At 37.6% G+C, this 21650-nt stretch overlaps 1 protein-coding gene across 1 annotated transcript; it reads left to right on the forward strand.

The window, feature by feature from the left end:
* Nucleotides 1-205: 205 nt before the first annotated feature.
* On the forward strand, nucleotides 206-20683 carry SEPTIN10 (septin 10; the record flags this gene model as incomplete). Its single annotated transcript, XM_079541830.1, has 10 exons — nucleotides 206-229; nucleotides 1777-1891; nucleotides 2518-2713; nucleotides 4207-4393; nucleotides 7967-8128; nucleotides 8843-8939; nucleotides 10728-10896; nucleotides 17670-17802; nucleotides 20143-20330; nucleotides 20554-20683. The coding sequence occupies 10 exons, from the start codon at nucleotides 206-208 to the stop codon at nucleotides 20681-20683; spliced, it is 1401 nt and encodes a 466-aa protein (XP_079397956.1).
* Between the last annotated feature and the right edge of the window lie 967 nt (nucleotides 20684-21650).

Below are 21650 nucleotides of genomic sequence, written 5' to 3' on the forward strand. Positions count from 1 at the left end.
CTAAGCTAAGCACAGAGAAGGCGCCTTGTTTTGCGCATTTATGGTTTCCCATTTTCTCTGTTTCACAGAAATTTTATCAGTTTTTGTGATAAACAACTAATGTAACAGTGGAAGAAAAGATTGTTTTTAATTTCTGTTCCCAGAAAACAATACACTTTCGTGCTGAATTGTTCGGTTGTGATTAATCACTTTCTTCCTTCCGAAAATGGAAGTTCCGGAGTTACAGGCTGTGAGGACTCCTGCTGCTTTCCCATGTGCTGTGGGCACAGCTGTAATAGGAGTTTTCCCACTCTTCCCTTGCTAAGCAGATTTAATCCTGTTGTAGTGCCTCCTGGGTGATGCAGTATTTGTTTCCAGTGACTTCTGGAAATGGCCAACCAGCTTGTGGCTTTTGTTGGGTTTGGTCACAGAAATTAAAGTGGACTTCAATCAAAAAACCCTACAAAGGTGGGGAAGGGTCTGTAAGGCAAGGCGTGTGGAGAGCAGCTGAGGTCCCTCGTTGTGCTCAGCGCAGAGCAGAGGGGCTGAGGGGAGGCCTGATGGCGGCTGCAGCTCCTCACAGGGAGCGGAGGGGCAGCGCTGAGCTCTGCTCTGTGTGACAGCGACAGGGCCCGAGGGAACGGCATGGAGCTGTCAGGGGAGGGCAGCTGGGGGTCAGGGAAAGGGGCTGCACCACAGCGCCGTGGGCATGGAGCGGGATGCACAGGGCTGTGGTTTCTCCTCGTTGCATTAGTCTAAGCAGAGATGCCTGAGTACATCGGTCTAAATTGACAGCGAGCGCAGTCTGTAGTCCCACACAAGAAATCCTGAGCAAAACCAGAGGAGGGGAACCATCTGCTGTAAGCCATGTCTGCATCCTTTTAGCTGCAAGCAGTCTGACACTTGCTGTATAGCATACCTGCTATAAAAGGTGGCATTCCTTTGTGCTTGGGACTATTAAATGAAGGTATTTCCACAGTTGGCTATAGACACATTCCCAGGAGCCACTAAGGGCAAGTGGATTGCAAAGAGAAGAGGCAGAATAGCATGGACTTGTTGCTGTTTATACTTTTGATATGGAATGTTTTGAAACAGAACTGTATAAACTGATAATCTTATGTTTCGTTTTTTGGGGTTTTTTTGTATGCTCATTGCCTTGGTGTTGTGATGCAGGATTGCAGGATTCTGGATATTTAAAGCACAGTGTGCTCCTCTAGACATTTCTAGTAGTATATATTATCTAGAGTTCTGATGTGTAGGTAATGAAATAGTTACTTATATAAAATCAAATAATACAATTCCAGCTACTCAGAATGTATTCTGATTGCTAATATATACCTTCCTCTGATTATGTCCCTATTTTGAAATCTGTCTCATAAGTTGTTTTTAATAGTCTTTTCTTCATTTCTTAGAGCAAATCAAATGTGATTTGATATTTTTTCTGTGTTTTTTAGTTTACATTTTTAGTTGGACTTGTCCATTTCATTTCGTTCCCCCATGCCCCCTTCCTCCCCCACCCACCTCCTCCCCCCCCCCCCCCAAAAAAAGGGTCTTTACTTTGACACTGCAAATAGCTGTGCAGAGTAAATCTGAGTATTTTCTGAAGTTATAGTGTAAAGCTGAGCTGAAAGATTCTTTTTTCTCCTGGACTGTTGCTTTCCTGAGTTCCTTGTAAATTCTAAGGAATGAATTCTGGCTTACCAACAGAGTTCCTTTCTTGCCATTGCTAATTGCTTTGCAACTCGTTTTGATAACATACTTTTTTCTTTTTTTTTTCTTTTTTCTTTTTAATTGCAGAATGATGGCCTTCGATCCTTACCCTTGTCTGGCCATGTTGGTTTTGATACTTTACCTGATCAGCTGGTTAACAAATCCATCAAGCAGGGCTTTTGCTTCAACATTCTTTGTATCGGTAGGTGCTGTTTGGTTGTAAGCTACACCTCTCCTTAGGAATTCACTTGTTAAGCATGAAGTGCAGTTCCACTCTCTCCCCAACTTTGCTCATTTGTATCAATAATTTGGGTTTATATTTAGCATTTTTATAAAGAACAGGAAGACAAAAAATGTTGAAAGTGGGCATCGTGCACTTATGACTTGTAGATAGCTTCTTGGATTTTTTTGAGTGAATGAGGCTACATGGTTTTTACTGCAATAGAGCTTAAGGTCAAAAAGTTCTAAAATCCAAGGTGATAATACAGACATATTTCTATGCTTCCCAAATAAATGCTTTTTTATAAAAATTATCTAACCCTGTGGTTTCACAGGTAGTTACTTAGCTTTTGAATCCAATGGTAAATTTGCCTGCAGTTCTGCTTATTACTCATTATAGGTAAGTATTAACTGTCTCCTGTCTATGTGATAAAAATTTAACAGAAGGCATTTAGTGCTCCTTATATTAAAAAAAAAAAAAAAGGAATGCAGCAACTGTTTGGAGAAATTATTTAATATTTTTTGGTGGATTTGTCAGGTTGTTCTGATAGCACTTGGTGTGCTTGGCAGGTATTTTATTTCTTCCCCAACCGTTCTGTTTAACTTTAGGGGAAACTGGATCTGGGAAATCTACCTTAATAAACAGTCTATTTAACATCAGTTTTGATGACTTGGTGTCAACTCATTTTCACCCAAATGTAAGACTTAAAGCTCAGAGATACGAACTCCATGAAAGCAACGTTCGTTTGAAACTAACCGTTGTGAGTACCGTGGGATTTGGTGACCAGATAAACAAAGAAGATAGGTAAGTGTTGCCTGGTTGCTAATGCATGCAGAAGTTCTTCAATTCCAGTTTGATTCTTCTTTGGACTTTGTAGTAAATATTTTTCTTACATGTCTTCTAAATATTTGGTTAACCGCTTTCTCTGTGTACCAAAGCAGGTAGTGTTTTCCTTCTTGTCTAGGAAACTGAGAAATCAGCTGAAATCTGCTCCCTTCTTTATAATAAAATCTTTTATAAATACATGTAAATAAGAAGTGCAGTAGTGCGTAGAGTTTCTTTTGAGCAGGGTGATAAGTTCCACGGGGGACTATTTAAACAACCAAGAAGGTTATGATGTACACTACATTATAGAGAGTAGATCTGTAGGTTGTTGGTTGTAGGGTTTTTTTGTTTTTGTTTTTGTTTTAAATATTGGATTATATTAAGGACTTCAAACAGGAAGGAACATCATGTGGATTCTTGAAGTCCTTTAAGTTGGTCAGCTCAATCAAAAGATACACAAGTGCAGTGTCAGTTTTGTCTCTGCTGTTATGAACTGAAGATTTTAAAATATTGAACTGTATCTCAGCAGATTTTTTCTTTCATTATAATGAATTCTAGTAGTCCTTCATGTTACATGGGTGCCTAAATTGTGTTAATTATAAATGAAGGTTAGAGAATCACATTAAGATTGTCATGAGATCACTCCTACAATATTGTGGGAAAACAGCTAATGCTAGAGACTGGGATGAGTGTGATGTGTGTAGATATTAATATAGATACTAGAGATGTTGATATATTATATTGTAAGAAGCTGCCTTTTAACCCTTTATTAATTTTAGATACTACTATTGCTTTTGAACTTTGTTTGCATTTGACTTGGTCTAGTAAATTTTAGTGGCAGCAAAACTGTGAGGTCCTGCTTGGACATCTGGCAACACTTTCTTTTTGAAAGGAGATTATAGTTGTGTTTTAAGCAGGATGAAGCTTGCTTAAACTGTACTGATGTTGCAAATCAGATTTTCATTCTTCTCTCACATTCCTCCTTTCCAATTTTTGTTTATTGTTTAAGAGCTCTCTCATGTACAGTACTTCATCTTCAGAGGATTCTGGAAGTCCTATTTCTTGGTACTGGTAATTGCATGTTCTTTCTTGTATCTAGAAGTTTTGTGTGTCTTTCTCGAATCTAAGTGTTCTGTGGTTGCACAGCTTCATGGCCAAAGTTTATAAAACATCTCTTGAAAAGATCACTAATAAGCAAAAGTAAATTTACGTAGCCTTTTTTTTTTTTTCTTTTTCTCCACTTATAATAGCTACAGAGTATTTTATCTGTTTTAGGTGTACAGTTATTTTTGGAGTAGCCTCTCAGAAATTAGGATCAGTGCACTTAATTTTCTGCTGTGTCATGCAGCTACGTGAGCACCCTGTTCAATTGTAAAATGAAAATGCACACAACAGTACAAGATGAATTTCTTTCTTAGCTTGTTTGGGAATAGCTAATGTCTGGTTATTTCATTTTATTTTATTTCTTACAGCTATCAGCCAATAGTGGATTACATAGATGCACAATTTGAAGCCTATCTCCAAGAAGAACTGAAAATTAAACGTTCTATGTTTAACTACCATGATACTCGCATCCATGTATGCCTCTACATCATTTCACCTACAGGCCATTCCCTAAAGACTCTAGATTTGTTAACCATGAAAAGTCTAGACAGAAAGGTAAGACTTTGAAACAGCTCTTAGGACTTGTTCTGTTTTCTGACTCATCTTGCAGCTTATAAGTCTGCTACCAACTCTTCGTTCCAAATCTGTGTGATTGGTGTTAGGAGATTGTGTTTTGTTTGTTTGTTTTTTAACTTCAGAACCACTCAGTTCAACCAAAAGTTTGCAGTTCATCACTTATTTATTCACAAATGGGAAGAACACAGAGAAACAATCTCTTAACATCTTACTGATTGGATAGGATACCCTCCATGAGTATTGTAATGTTTCTAATGAAGTTTGTAGTTTCTAGTTCACTATCAAGTTTTGAGGCTGCTGGAAAATTGGTGTATAGAAAACTTTGCAGCGCTGTAAAGATGTTTGTTATAAGCAGCTGAAGAGGTGAGTGCTGTGAGCTCCTCTAGCCTGACTTTTCTATGATGGTCTGTGTTAATGTTTTAAACTACACATATTGATTAATTTTGCAACCATTAAAATAGTTTCTAGTGATTATTTCTTTCTAAATTCTAAATTATTATGATTCTTCTTAGAATGGGTTTGTGTGAATTGGAAGAAGCTAGATATTTGGGCCATTTTAGGAAATCTTGTTTGATAAAAGAAGAGAGGAGAATTCTTCTGTTTTCCGTTAAAATGTTAAGAATTTGGAATGCTGCAGTGTTTGGTTTTATTGCCTTTTAGTTTGTGTTTTACTGTCAGCATGTTCTTTTTCCTGTACATGAGGTGTAAGTGTACTTCTTAACAAGTGGACACCTTCAAATATATTTAATATTTAATATATAAATATTAATATTATTATATATTATATATTATAATATATATATAATTTATATATAATATATATAATATATATAAATATATATTATTAATATATATTTAATATATAAATATTTAATATTTAATATATTTAAATATATGTGCCAAATACCAACCAATAATAATTTCAAGTATGAATATTTTTTTTCATTCTCTATAGCATAATGGAGCAACAGATGCTTTGACATTAATGTGAGGTGTTACATTACAATTGTAATTTAGAAAAATAGTCTATTTTCTAAGTGTGAGGGAAGAAAGTGATACTTTGCATATCATGGATATGAAGGATGATCAAAAGGCTGAATTTGGTGCTAACACACAGCAAAACTGTGTGCATGGATAAAGAAAAACCTTTATCCCAGTGGCTTTTTGTTGTTGTTTTAGTTGAACTACTTTAAACTACTTCTTGAAGTTAAACTTCAGTAAGTCTGCACTGCTGTTTGAAAGAAGCAGGCTCAGCTGCTCCTTCACACTGTGCATGCTTAAGTGTTTTCCTCAGTCAGTTTCCTGGATGAGGAGACTGATTTAAACTGAAAACTAAAGAGTTTTGCCTACTTAGGAAACTGAAAAGTAATCTGTCTCCTTGTAGAGCTGTGCAGATTTTAGTTCTACCTGGAAAGGAGCTGCTGCACATAACGGGAGAAGAAGACTGCTATTTTAGTTTCAGGTGTTGACTTTTTATGTGGGGTTGAAGTGATTCTGTGTTAACGGCCTATGGAATTCAGAATTCAGCTTTGTGCAGTGGGAGTTGTGATTTGGGAAGGAGCTGAAAGGAGTTAGCTGGTGCCCAAGTGAGCAGCAGGCGTAGATGGAAGCACTGCGACTTGGAGCACATCTGGATGTGGTCCAGCTCAATATAGTTCAAGTCTCCTGTGAGTACAGGTCAGTGCATGCTTTCAATTAGTGTTGTTCTTGGATGAAAGTACTGAGATACTAGTTGTCAAGTAAACCTTAGGAGCTGCAAGTAGAAATAGATTGTTTAACAGATTAAAAAGACTATTTCTGTTGCTTATCTAAAGCCATGGTAGTACTGCTTTAACATTTTAATGACAGGTATGATTTAACATCAGTATTGATAGCTAGACTCAGTTTGCAGTGATCTTGCTTTTGTTTTGTTACTTGTCTCCACAGCAATGTTTCCTTCCTATTCATTACCAATCTCTCCTAGTTAGATGGGCCTGTAAACCTTTTATGTTGAGAAGGCAGAGTGAAGGTTAATTAAAGTCTGAGGATTCTTCCATCCATTTTTAGAGCTGTGCAGTGGAAAATCTAGCTCAGTATACCTCAGCTAATTTAGCAGAAGCTTTGGATTTCTACTAGCTGTATCAGGTTGTTTATACAATCCTAAGTTATATCAGTCATCAAAATAATATATGTAGCATTTTGATTTAACCACATGTATGCTTAGGCTGCACGTGCTACATTGTTAAGGAATATCACCAGTTAATCTTAGAAGTCATACTTTAATGTTAGTATGAGGAAATTGGGGAGGGAGGAGCCCTAGAGGCAGGAAGACAAAGTGAACAAGGGTAAGAAACTTCTAGCTTAAAGAATAAAGTGGTTTGTTTTAATGATAGTGATTTTGAGAGAGTTTTTTTTTTTTTCTGAAATTGTAACACCATGTGTTTTATCTAGAATTAGGGGGACTGCACAAAACTCACTGCCCTGAAATACTTCTGAAATATTGATGTGCTAGGCGTTACATATATCTGCTTTGCAAGCACTTGTTAGCACAGCTAAGTTATCTTTCTAGGGAGGTTGTTTGTTTGACTCAATGCTTACTCTTACTTTTTCCTGCCCCCCTGACACAGGTCAGTGTTGTCTTGAAGTCTTTTGCTGTCTTTGCAATGTCGGAAAAATTACTGAATGGAGTCTTGAAAGTTCATGCTGTGGAAATTCCATTCAGGCAGAATAGTCAGAACAATACAAAATGGGGTGTGTGTGTGTTTTTTCTTCCTTTTTTTGTGTGTGTGTCTGTAATCAAGGAACCATCCAGAACTCTCAAATTCACTGAAGAATTGCAGTGATCCACTAGAATTTTGAGCACTAATTCTTGGTGTCCTGTTCTGAAAGGGGTGATAGGAGGGTCACAGATACTGAATTATTCTTAAGAGTACTGAGTTACTGTCATAACTATTTTAGCAGATAGGTCAACTTACAGCATTAGGATTGAATTTAGAATTCTGAGCAACTACTGCAACAACTTGGAGGCGAGATTCTTCAGTGTTAGATGTTCTTCTGCCTTCAGCAGGTACAAGTCAACCTCGTTGCTGTGCTAGTGGAGTAAGAGCTATGGGTGACAGTAAGGACCTTGTTGTACCTGAAGGGAAGCTGAGGTGTTGGCAGCCTTTTCTTTGTGCATTTAACTTCCCAACTTTTAATACCTGACATGTCCCCCACTGCTATAAATCAAAAATTCAATTTTTTAAACAGAGATATAAATACTTCATGACTTATTTGGTAATAAGTAGGCATTGCTGTTCTTTTGAGTGATACGCTGTATGAGGTCACCTTCCTAATTCTTTTCTCAGAGTTAGTTATGAGGAATTAAATAAAGTTACTGTTTTCAAATGGTGGCAGTGAATATATTTTAATGATTTGTAAAGTTTTCTTTGGTTATAGTTGAAATGAATCAGATATTGATGGAAAAGTTTAGACTGAAAGGGTAGTTTTGAAGAGTTACGACCAAAGAAATTTGTTAATGTTGTTGTCTCAAAATTGATGTCTTACAGATTTCATGTATTTTGTCATTAATAGGTGAACATTATACCACTTATAGGAAAAGCAGACAGCATTTCTAAAACAGAACTGCAGCAATTCAAGAGGAAACTCATTGCTGAATTAGTTAGCAATGGTATCCAGATATACCAGTTTCCAACTGATGATGAAGTTGTTTCTCAAATTAATACTATCATGAATGTAAGTAAGTAAGTGGAAGTAATGTCAATATTTCAGTATTAAAGCATCACTGTAACACTGATTCATGCCTGTTCTTCCGTGGCTGTGTTGAGGTTTATGGCTTTATATTTTTTGCAAGTTGGTTATTTATTTTCACTTTCTTTAAATGACTCCCATGCTTTTGGGCTCCCCCCGACCCCCAGGTTTCCCTGTCCCTTTGCTGTTGATGCTGCTTGTTTTAGGAGGCTCCTTGTTTTCTGGTTCTGGAAAGAGGATCTTACTCATAAATACTTTTCCTTTTTCTGGATGTTTAATGTACATCTACTAACATAGATAAACTGATCTGCTCTTTTTCATAGTGAATGGTACCTTACATGTTTTAGAGAAGGTAGTCAGGTGACTCTGCAGTTTTCTCTGTTTTTTTTGTCTGCAGAACTGTTTTCTGTTTGCTTTTTCCTTTTTGTTGTTGTTACTTTCCTTCCATAGCAGGACAGATTATCTTCAGGAATCACAAAGTCAGGTGCACTCCAAGCTCTTTCACTGTTGTGCTTTCAGATCTACCTTGTCATTTTAAAATGAGCCTGTAAGCTAAAGCTGGGTGTTCTGAGCATTCTAGCTGTATTCGCTCCTTGTGTGGTAGATTTTTTTACCCTTTGTTTATTTCTGGATTGCTTGCTTTTCATTTGTTACGTAAGAACACTGAGAGATAAGGCTGTGTTGGTGTGACTCTTGCAGGGGCATTTACCTTTTGCTGTAGTGGGAAGTACAGAAGTGGTGAAAATTGGAAACAAAATGGTGAAAGCTCGTCAGTACCCTTGGGGCATTGTACAAGGTAAATGAATTCTCAAGTATATAACAGTGGTGGCTAATAACAGCCTCTATGAATATCAGTGAATCTTATAATTAAAAAAGACCATAAAAATATGCAGGTCATCCTGAAAGTAATGTGTCATGTTTTATTTTGTTGGCTTACAATGTAAGAGGCAAATGTTGGTGGGATAGCAGTAGAGGTTGAACCTTCCTGCCAGTATTCACTTGCATTTTATTGCCATGTGATACATGGCAGCAGAGGGGCAGTCTGAAACAGTGGCATCTGACATGGAAATACTCATGAAGCAAAGGGCTGTCATTGAACTCCTCCGTACAGATTCATCAACACTTGCTGAACACTTCTGGATACCATAATAGTGGATGTGAGCCATGAGGTGGTGGATGCTGCATTTCAGCAATAGCAGCAGCAACATGAAAGACAAGTCGTGTTCTGAATGGCCATGCACAGCAGTTCTCCACAAGATACACAGCATTTCGATTAGCTCATGCATGCAGATTGGTAGATTATGACAGGGAAGTGTATATGGGACTCAGTATCAGCTTCAGTGATGGTGGCAATATTGGAATAACACAAAGTGTGCGCCCTGTGGGTCCCACAAATGCTCAAACAGGGACGGAAAGAACACAGTATGCAAGTTTGTCGGGACCTACTGAACCAATACTGGGCTTAAGGTGACAGTTTCCTGGGTCACATCATTACCAGTTATGAGATGTGGTGCCACTGCTATGAGCTGGAGTCAAAATAGCAATCCATAGGGTGGTGATGTGAATTCCCTATCAAATAGAAGGTTCAAGACACAGCGGGTAAAGTGATGTGCAGTGTCTTTTCAATAGGAAAGGGTTGTTCCTTCTGGATTTCCTGGAGCCTGAGCAAACCGTCAACTGATGGCTACATTGCAGTTGCTGACTAAGCTGAAGCCTTGAACTTCTAGAGAAAAAGATAACCACACTCACTATGTAGTTCGGATTTGGCACCTTCTGACTTCCATCCGTTCACGCTGACAAAAGATGGATTTTGTGGGCAACATTTTCTTAGCAACTGCCATTACAGCAACTGTGAAGCAGTGGGTCACCTCTACTGATGTAGATTTTTACAGGCATGGCACATAGGGTCTTGTTTATAACTGGTGAAAGTGCATAGCTACTGGTGGTGTCTATGTTGAGAAAGAGTGTTTTGGAGCTGAGGATGGGCTCTCTCAAATAGTGTTATTGTGCTCCTTGTATTTGTTGTCATTTCCATGGAAATAAATAAAAATTGTTATTTTTGGAGTGACCTGCATATTTTTATGGTCTTTTTTAATTGTAAGATTCATTGATATTCACATGATCTGTTATTAGCCACTGCTGTCATATGGATTGTATTTTGTATAAGCAGCTTAGAGAATTTAGAAATTCATATTTGAAGTCTGCAGTTCCAACATTGATGCTTTCCTGGAATCAAGCCGTGTGATGCTGTATGTGATATTTGGGTTGGTTGATATTATGGCAGTGCCTCTAGCATTACCAGATTATAAGGTTTCCTGATTGTCAGAAGAGAAAAAGAGAAATTAATAGTTGCTCAATTCAAATGTGAAATCAGGACATACTGGAACATGTTCAGTGGTACATACGGTTAGTGCTTCAATTTGTGTATTAGAAATCACAAGAAAGTGCAGGAGGTATAAGAAGTACAGATCCTTTTTCCTAGAAGTGTAGTCAGTGAACAAAATAGAAGGATCTCAATGGTATTTAAAACATATTTTGACAATTTCTGTACTTGTGTATGATGATCCCTCTTTTAACTGCTTAGTGGAAAATGAGAACCACTGTGACTTTGTGAAGCTCCGTGAGATGCTTATTTGCACAAATATGGAAGATTTAATAGAGCAGACTCACACACACCATTATGAGCTGTACAGGCGCTGCAGACTGCAGGAGATGGGCTTCAGAGACACTGACCCTGAGAACAAGCCAGTAAGGTAAGAGTCTTACTGTACATTAAGTTCTTTATAGAGAGAGTGGTGAGGTGCTGGAACAGCCTGCCCACAGAGGTTGTGGATGCCCCATCCTTGGAGATGTTCAAGGCCAGGTTGGATGGGGCCCTGGGCAGCCTGGTCTGGTATTAAATGGGGAGGTTGGTGGCCCTGCATGTGGCAGGGGGGTTGGAGATTCATGGTCCTTGAGATCCCTTCCAACCCGGGCCATTCTGTGATTCTGTGATTCTGTATACAGCACTGGCTTTCCACTTTCATTCATTGCATATTTGACTGTATCAGCACAATACCAAACAAGATTCATAGTTAGAACAGTTCTTATGAGAGAATGTTTATATGTTATTATTTTTTTCTAAATCAGTGTAAGTACACATCTGTTCATTCATTTATTTTCATGGAACAGTATATGAGTTTATATGAGCATGGCTTTTACAGGCATACAAGCTCTATTTCTGAAATACATCTGTTTTTTAAAAAAAACTTGAGCATTTTAATTTTCACTGGGAAGAATATCAATTTTTCAGAGGTATGTACACTGTATGCCTTCTGAAATGTTATCATTATAGAAATAATGCTGTTTTACTTTTTCTCTAATAATGTCTGATTCAAGCAATGGTTTGGCTGCACTTAAAATTCAGCAGGAGCTGAAGCAAAAACTTCTACAAAATCATTGTTTACACTGTTGACTTCCTTCATTATCTTCTGTAATAACAAACATTTAGCCTTTTTGGGTCAAGATATCTCTTATTATACTGTAAGAAGTTGTTATTTGCAGGTTGTTCCAGAGTGGAGTAAAGCAAAGGGTTAGCGACACTCAGCTGTTCGTGCAGTAAAGCTGTTTTCTGTAGGAAGTACTTCTAATTTCTATATCCAGTTTGTTTAATCTGTTATTTTCAAATCCTTCCTCTCTTTCTTCCAACTTCCTTTGGTCATTTCATATGTAGAGCTGTATTTTGTAAGTGTGCAAATTGTTATCATCCTGATGGGGAGAAGCTCATGCTTTGGGAATCTTCAAAGTCTTCATGATTTAGCAGAATGCTGTTACCACATAGTCACTGTGGAAAATACCAGCTTAAACCAGGCATGAAAACAAAGTATGGATTTGCATTAAAAACAGTTTCTAATACTTGAAACCAGTTGGATTTTTAACTTGTTTCACATAGTGATTCAGAACGTATTTAAATGTTCTGGTAGAAATAGCTTCCCTTCAGATTGTTTTTAGCAGCTTAAATTCTTTGCTTTCAGCTTTACTTTGTGCAGAAGTTCTAAAGAAGTTGCAGTTACTTTAACTCGTAGTGTTGATGGAACAGCATTTCTTTCACTAAGTCTGATTTCTATATTGTTCAAGGTGATAATTAAATAAGAGGAATGTATCAAGGAGGATGCTGGATATGGGCACTTTCTGAAACCTTAATGCCAAGGCATGCTTGAGAAGTTAATTTAGATCTTGAGCTGACCATGAATCACCATGACATTTCTCTTGACTTAAAAAGAAAGAAATAAATCCTTTTCATACATAGAGACCAAAGGTGAATGAGGTTTAAAGCTCACTGTAATTGACCATAGACTTTTCATTGGGTTTGAGAACACACGCTAACAGCTGATACCTTATTATCTTTGTCGAAGGAAAGCATATAGATTTGTTCATGGGGATATTGACTGCAGTACCTTTTGCTTTCCTGAACTTGAATTTCACAATGTGCAGCCATTTCAAACTAAGAATTCTTAAATTAAAAAAAAATATGTCCACAGAACTATATTTTTTTGCCACAAATACAACAGTTGTCTTTGCAGAACCCTTAAACAGTTGACATTTTGTTAACCACGTAAAGTAGCAGGATGGTCTACTTTGACATCAGAATGTCATAGTATTTTACATGTGTGAAGTTGATTTAGTGAAGTTATAGAAAAGATTACTTCCCTCTGGTGTGTAATTTTTATGCATGGGCCACTAAATGTCAGATTATTAAGAGTGCTGGGGCAAGACAGCACTCTTTAAGAATTAGTTTTGGCAAATCACGTCTGTTGGAAATATAACTATTTTGGAAGGATAAGAATAGTATTGCATGCAAATCCAGCAACATAAACTTTTTCCCCAGTTGACAGAGAAAGGAAGAAACAAGTGGGACCTGATCTAGGATGTTTGTCCCTTAGTTGTGTGGCATGGTGAAAGACACTGAGGTCTGAAAGGGAAGGCATTTGGTCATTTGTGAGAGACATTTTATGATACCATAAAAAGGGAAGAGAATATAGCAGATCTGTATGTGACATAATTAGTAACCTCATCCATAAGGTGCTTTATGAAGCTGCTGATGAAACTGGTGGTGAAGTGCATTATGTTCAGTGTGTGATGAAAAAATGCCACTGTCCATAGAGGAAGCTCAATGGGTTTTGTTTTTCTGATTTGCAAATCTGAGTTTCTGTCAGAATAGGGGCTGTTTGTCCTTTAAGATGTTTACAGTTACATGCTCAGGAATTGTAAAAGGTTTAGTTTTAGTCTACAAATAATACAAATAGCAGTATATGAGTGTTAGAATTTCATGTCTTATATAGTGATCGGAATTCATATTGAAAAGTCACATTTTATGCCTGTGATGTAGCTGCCTACATGCTGAATTTGATAATCTGAGTTGGATTGCTTTATGAGAGCTTCAGAAAATGTTATAGCACGGATGTTTGTAGCATTTAAACATTGACACTTGAGGAGGTAACGTGCCCTATCTTTTGGCATGAAGTACAAAAGTTACTTGTGGAGTGCTTGTACAACTCTTTTGGATTTAAAAATACAATAGTGGTTTATTCATCCAAAACTGTATGTCGGTGCAAAGCAACGTCAGTAATTCTTGGATTTTCAGGTACCTTCCGGGTTGGGTTACAGTTGGACATCCATAAAGGCTTCAACTCTTCCATGTGGAAAAAAAACCCAAACCATTATCAAATTTTATTTTTTATGGGACACCTGAAGACCTTCTTTTGTGTGTGTGTGTGTGTGTGTGGGCTGTCCAGTCCTGCCATTTTGATGGTCTAGTTACTTCCACTAGGAAATCTTAGACTGCAAAGTTGTCAACCTCCTAGATTCAAATCATTCTCAGCAAGAGATGACTGCTGAGATACCTAGAGCAGAGAAGTTTGGGACGGTAGGAAACAGCAATTAGATATGAAGACTGCTTCCAGCCAAACAAATGTCAAAATATATGTGTGTCTGGAAAGCTTAGATGTTTGCAGGGGAGGAGAGGACTATTAAATTACTGAATTTGGGTATTTTGTTAGTCCACTTTTTGATTGCAAACTGTGTTATTCCCTCAGGGAGCTCTCCTGGTTTGGAAAGAAGAAAAATGATAGGCAAGAGTGTTGAAAAAACGTTGATATTTGGGCTGTTTGCTTGCATGTTCTGATTCTCTGATGTTAATTATTCTCTAGTGTAGTTGTTTTTCTGTGTTCAGAAGGTACAGTTTCTTCATCTTAAATGCTTCAGTTTCTCAGTATGTGAAGTACCTTCTCTTATTACTCTCTAAAACTGGAGTATTCAGACCTTGCAGTGATAGAACAAAAACAGGTTTGTTTTCAGTCTGTTTTGAGGATGCAAGGAGAACAGGAAGGATTCAATCAGAAGTTCCCATGTAGAGGATCATTTGTGTGATTCAAATTGTCTTTTCTAAGGAAGGAAAACAACGTATCTAGAAGTCTATTAGACTTCCTCAAGAAGTCCCCTGGATTTGGAGTTCATCTGACTGAGTGTTGATCCTTGCATTCAAGCTAAATACTTTAACCTCTGTATGGGAAGACTGAACTCCAGCCAAAATACATGGGTTTTTTTCAAGCCTTTGTTGGGAAGATGGTAATTATTTAGATCTGCCACATCCTAAATGTTGCTTCATAGCAACATAGTCCACTGAGTCAAGGGACTGTGCTAGTGATACCTGCTACTAGTTAACTTTCTTTTTTATGATACGCTTTCACTGGTATTGAAATGTTATATAGAAAGTTCCAGGAATATTTTTCAAACTTGAAAATCGTTTTAAGTTTTAAATGAACAAACTGCAGAACAGTTTGAGTGTCTTTCTTATCCAGAGTCAACAAAACACACAACAGTTGTGTTCCACCAAGCTATGAATTTCACTTCAGTTAGAGTCTCAGTTTACGAACAGATTGTGCCTGATTTGCATCTTTATTTTTGGACTTCCATGTTGGAAGCCTTATGCAAATAAGAAAGCCATACGTGACAGCTTTTCTCCTGTAGAAAGGTAGGTGATAAGTGTTGTTAGGAGCCATGTAATGGGTTAGTAAAGCATAGGCTTTCTTCACAGAGTACAAGGTATAAAATTATTGAGGTCCAACCAAGAAAAATGAGAGAATGCATGATAATTTTTTAAAATTAATTTTTCATAGTTTCTAAACATGTAATTTGATTGTGTGGTAAGCTCAATGTCTGCAACGTTAATCTATTACTGATATCAAGACTTGATTTTATCTGATAAACTAGCTTAGATTGAGTCTGAAGATGTCCACATACTGAAATAAAGATGCAACTGCAGTGTGTTAGTTTAGTCAAGTTTTTGCTTTAGCTTTTTTGCTGCACTACACCCAAAGGCAAAGTGCTTGTTAGCGCAGCTGACACACAGCAAGGCTGCTGGCACTTGAATAACCTGTGCTGTAGCTTTATTGTTACTGCATGTGCTGTCTGAACTCAAAGGTGGTGTGAAAACCATGCCCATATTTCAAGTGGCAGATACAAGGCTAAGACCTACATTGATTTAAAAAAAAACAAAACAACACAAAACAACAACAACAAATCAAACCAAAGCAGAATGTTGTCCTGCTGAAATCATTCAGTTGCAAAGTATCACTCAGATATTGTTGGATAGGAAAAGAACTTTTTTACTTTGTGATCTTACAGAATTTTAAGTCTGCACATGCAATTTCAAGATGATTATTCTGTCTCCTTAGGTTATATTTTGAATAAAAGTAAGTGACTTTAGGATTGGGAAACTGTTCAGTCATCTTAAAATACAGAAGAAAGAGATTTCAGCTTCCTGTTGCTCTAAATAATTGAGTTTTTAGATGTCCTGTGTCGTCTCTCCATTTATAAATCCTTTCAGTAAAAATTGTTAAAAACTAAGAGTGAGACTTCAAATGCAGTACAAAAGTGTGTGTATAATGCATTTAATTTTAAATAAATAATATAAAGCAGTAAAGAATATAAAGCAATGTTGAGTATTTTATGTATGTTTTTAATGTAAGAAATATATACATATAAATGTGTTTTACTTCAGAGTGAAGGGCGTGAAAGACAGCAAGCAAAGTAATAGTAATTGGGGATATCTGAGAGGCTGGCTAGTCAGTTTTAAGGAAGTATTGAATGGTTTACAAGAGCAGCCCCAGAATAAAGAGGGAGTTGTTCTGATGTTTCTGCGTGTCCTTTTCCCCTGCAAGAAACTGGAGAGATCCTTTTAGTTTTATTATAACCATAATTGCAGCTCTGATCCTCCATGTTTGCTTTTGTGGAATCATGTGATGTAGAGAAGTTGTAAAAGTTTTATTGAAAGAATTTGTAGCACTAAACAGGTATGCTTTTTGAAGTTATTGTGCCCTGCTTTTTGAAGTTACCATGTTCTTTGGGATAGGAGATACAGGCATACACAGGCTGTATTCCTTTTTTCCCAAGCAGAGCTTTGCTGGCAGAAAGTGGTTGTATATACCCTGAAAGTATCAACTATGTGATAGTATTTGTGTGAATTATCAGCATATTTTAATTTGCTATGGTACGCATGGATACAGAGGAAATTTCTCAATTTTGAGTACCTGTTTTTCAATGGAAAGAAAATTGTCTTGCATATTGCAATGTCTATTAGAGTAAGTTTGGAAAAAGTGGAAGGAAAAATGTGGAATACCGGGAGTGCTCGAGGATGTCATCGTGGGATCTGTCTCAATTATTTTATAATGACCTTGGGACTGGAAACTGGCTCACATTCTTCCAGTTTTCAAGAAGGGCAAGAAGGAAGACCCTGGTAACTACAGACCTGTCCATCTCACTTCAGAGCCTGGCAAAACTGTGGAGAGTATTACTGTGGGAGTCATTGACAAACACCTGAAAGACAGCACAGTCACGGGTCACAGCCAACATGTGCTTACAGGGTAAAGTCCTGTTCAACAAACTTATGGACTTTTATGACAAGGTTACCCACTCAGCTGACCAAAGGGAACCGGTTCATGTCGTCATTCTGGATTTCCTCAAAGCTTTCAATATGGTTTCTCACAGTATTCTCCTGGAGAAAATGTCTGACATGCAGCTAGATGAGTAAATGACATAATGAGTGAGCAATCAGTAGTTGCATCCAGATGCACTGTGTTTGTAACGTCCTGTGTTAAGGCTGAGGTTTCACAATGTGGAAGTTTTGGGAGGATTTTTCTCACAATTTCAGTGTCTTGATTAATAACTAACTTCTGCCTCCAGTGCGAATAATTTGTATTTGAAAGTTACAACTAGAATGTGAGATTTCTCAAGTGCTTTATTTACTTTGAAAAGTAAAGTACTGTTAGCTTTGATATTTTTTGGTTTTGCAAGGTTGTTTACTTAAATCAAAGCTAAGAAAGCTCAGAAACCTGTTTCTGCTGAATTCTATGAATTATTACGTGGAGAACTATGATACTTTATATCTCAGATGCATTTGATTTGTTTAAATAACGTTCCAGATTGTTAGTTTTTCACACTGAATTGAACAGTTTGCTGGAGACCTGCTTATGTTTTTGGACTTCAGTCTGCAGGAAGCCTATGAGGCAAAGAGGCGCAAGTTCTACCTTGAGCTGCAACGAAGAGAGGAGGAGACGAGGCAGAAGTTTGTGCAGAGAGTGAAGGAGAAAGAAGCAGTATTGAAAGAAGCAGAGCAACGAGTAAGTGTGCTGGTCTGTCGTGAGTTTGTGTGCTGAGATATGGAACAGTTCTTATTAAAATCACAACTAGTTGATCTTTCTGATTTTCTAGTTGGTGGCAGTAATGCTTAAAATCAAAAGCAGATTGACTACAAAGATTAGCTTAGCACGTTGATTAGATGCTCAGAAATAAATGGCAAACTTTTATGGAATGAGGGAGGTTATGGTGTGCAGCATGTTTAGTTGATAGCTGGGACAAGACAGTAGGAAGGAATATGGTGATGAATATAATGGTGATGTGTTTGTTATATCAGCACAGCAGGTGCTTTTCAGGCTTAGGTTGCTGGAAGAGTAACCTGTCTGTTGGGGCCTCTAAAAGTCACATTGCAGCAATTTATGACAGTTAGCCATGGCCTCGTCACTAATGAATCATGCAATTACAGTTATTATTTTTTGTCCATTACAGTAGAATTGAGTTTTGTGGTGAGATATTAAACAGAAAAATATTGTTGTCTGAGATCCCTTCCTGCCATGTCCCATGAGTTCTTCTCACCTGCAGATTGAAGGGGCTCGTTCTTATATTACAATACTAGTAGGTTCAGATGCATGTTTTAAGTACAAAGGAGACTTAATATACAGTATTTTCTAAACCTGTGTAGTCCCCTATGCTAGTGGTGGAGAGTATCAGGTTCAGTCATTCTCAGTAGGAGGCTGTCCAATTGGAATAATACTTGTTTGTGTTCAAAATAGACACAGCTAAGTTTTACACATTATCTGTGATACCCTTTGATGTTTTTCCTTTTGTGCAGTTTCTATGAGCTCTGCATATTGCAGTTGAATTATGGATATTTATTTTCCCAGTTCCTGATGTCAGAAAACAATAATGCAGTCACTTGCAAAGAACATTTGTCATATACCCTGCTGCTGCTCGTTCTCCTAGAAATGTGTATGTGTATATGGAAATAAGAGAAAAACAGGAGTTTCCATTGTACTCAGGATGGCTTTTGTGTCCTTCATTTAGAGGAAACTTGTACTTACAATGTGCAGCATTGCTGCTCTGGAGTGGTACAATTGCTTTAGGACCTTATGTTTTCTACCCTGAGTTATTTTTTTTATTGTAATGCATTGGGTTAACTGTAGTAATGAAATAAATGACAAATAGTATACATAGTATAGACACATCTATAAAGCCTGACAGCTCTATTGTATAGGATAGGCATACTGATATATTTTTACAGTATTATTTTTGCTCTTTCTTTGTGCAAGATGGAAATAAATCTGACTTTTGTACCTCTATAGCTGCACTAAGATTGAGTCATACAACTTCTGTATGCTGGAACAGGTTGCCCAGAGAGGTGGTAGATGCCCCATCCTGGAGACTTCCAAGGCGAGGCTGGATCAGCCCCAAGGCAACCTGATGGAGCTGTGCATGTCCCTGTTCATTGCAGGGGACTTAGAACACATGGCCTTTAAATGTCCTTCCAACTCTAAGGATTCTGTGATTCTATATTGACATAATTCAGGGGCACAAGCTTTGTGCCTCCGCAAGCACTTGAGTTCACTTGAGTCTGAAGCTGTGCATGTAGCTTCTACGTGTTTAATGTTATTGGTTGGATCAGAGAAATGACGTAGTTGAAATCCAAGAGTATTTTGGTAGGGTTATAGTTTTCAGCCAATTGAGCATCTTGATCCAGCTGGTCAGAAGGACACCAAAGCAGGGGTAGGTGGGAGGTGAGAAAGAGAGGCAGGCGATACTCCCTGGTTACCATGCACAATTACACAAGTGTGTTTTAACAGGTCAAATACATCCAAGGCTAGAATCCATTAATACATCAAAAAAACCCTAAAGATTTTTGGTTGCAGAAAAGCAGTTAACTTCTGGCAGGTGACAAGTAACTCCCCAACCTAATTGTGTGTATACACATTAATACATACATGTAATTAATGAACATATTAAAACACATATCCTATATAAAAGAAGTATACGTGGTTTCTTGCCCGCCTGGTTTAAGGAAAATGGATTCTGCTTGACACTTTCTGATTTAATATTTTTGTTTCCTCTCTAAAGGAATCCTTGTTTTTGATCTAAGAAAGGTACATCCTGCAATAGATCTAATGCTAATGTAGCATTTTCCATCATTTCAACCCTCATTTTTTGTGTGTGGTAGCCTGGCATCCATAGGAAAAATGCAATATAAATCTGATATATTCTTCTGGATTGCTGATTTTTGGGAAAGAATGCAGTTTTTTGTAGTTTTAACATTAGCTGAGGTGGTTTTTACTGGAATTGCAGTGCTTTTGTATTGTGATATCGCCACCTTGTGTTACCAGTTGGAAATGCATTTTCTGTGCTTCCAACAGATACAGGCTAAGTTTGAACATCTTATGCTAGTGCATCAAGAGGAGAAACTGAAATTAGAGAAGAAGAGAAAAGCTTTAGAGGAAGAAATCGCTCTGTTTAACATGAAGAAAGCTAATGCTGAATTACTCCAAACACAGCCAATGGTCTCTACTCCTGTTAGCTTGAAGAGAGATAAGGACCGCAAAAAGTAAGTGCTGTTAGTCATCACAGATAGCAATAGAAAAATCTTTCACTTTTGTAACACAAATTCTAGTCATCTTTTAGAGAAGACATGAATGTGTTCCTGTTCTGTTCTGTGCTTGCAATTCTATCATGCTTGGATCTCTGCCTCTAAAATTAACATTTAGAGTAATTGTTGTATATTCTGTGAGCATTCTTTTTATTTTTTTCCCCTGCCCCCCCCTATGAAGGGACAAAGGTTTTCGACTTGAACTGCTGTGTTTTGACATCAGAAAGGAAGAAGTTGTGAATGGTCACAAACAGAGCAAGAGGGAGAAGTTAGAGAGGGAGAGAAATTCTGCCAGGGAATTCCAGAAATAGTATTGACTGCAGCAGCATTCAGATTTTGAATGTAGGTTGCATCAGCTTTGTGAAGTGACCTGTCTGCTGCTGTCCCATAATGCTAGATTTGTCTTCCTGTTACAGACTTCTCTGAGGAGCGATTAATAAAATTGGTTCTAAAAATGACACTGTCTACAGAGTATGATCTGATGCACGCTTCGCTTGATGCTCTTTCTGTCTCCACACCAAAACAAAAGCCTGAATAATCTGTGAAATTTTAGAGATGCATTCAGAAGTAGTCTCCAGAATAAATGTGCTCATCTTCTTCATTTATAGACATTAAATAATGTAAATAGCAGATGTTGTCAGTTTATTATTCTCCGTTCCTGATAGGTTTCTGTTTTATTGTGGATGCGATTTTGTTAATATCTCGTGGCACTTAAAAGCAGGTCTTTTGTACACAAGTTATGCATAACTCCTGGAGTATGAAAACCTGCAGAAGCTTTGTGGGTGCACGTACTTCCAGAAATATCGGCAAGACAGCTTTGAAGTTTTGGGATGTATGCCAGAAGCCTGCTTCTGGGTTTTGACAAATTTTATTGCATTTCAAATAATGCCACTGAATTCCTGTTCCTAGACTTCTTTTTTTTTAATTATTTTTTTCTGGAAAAGGGGAATTATGGGTAACAAAAGTGGTAACCTGTACTGTTGTGATTAACTCACGAGTTCAGGAGATTTCCAGATGTTTTCTCTGGCTTAGTTTTATTTCTTCAGAATACGTTACAATTCATACGCTTGCTTTTGTTTTTCAGTTCCAGCTTTACGTAATACCAATGATGGAAGAATGATAATTTATTTTGGGGAAGCCGTGATGCACAGTATGGTTTTGGAGGTCAAGGAGTTGCAGTTTCTTACTAAAGGAATTGGACAGTCTCTCTTGGTTGCTGCAGGCTACGAGAGAGTTCTTAAGTTTGAGCGGCACGCACATGGTGTGACAGTTGCAGTT

This window comes from Tetrao urogallus (assembly GCF_951394365.1).
Source record: "Tetrao urogallus genome assembly, chromosome: 1".
In the NCBI taxonomy this organism is placed as follows: domain Eukaryota; kingdom Metazoa; phylum Chordata; class Aves; order Galliformes; family Phasianidae; genus Tetrao; species Tetrao urogallus.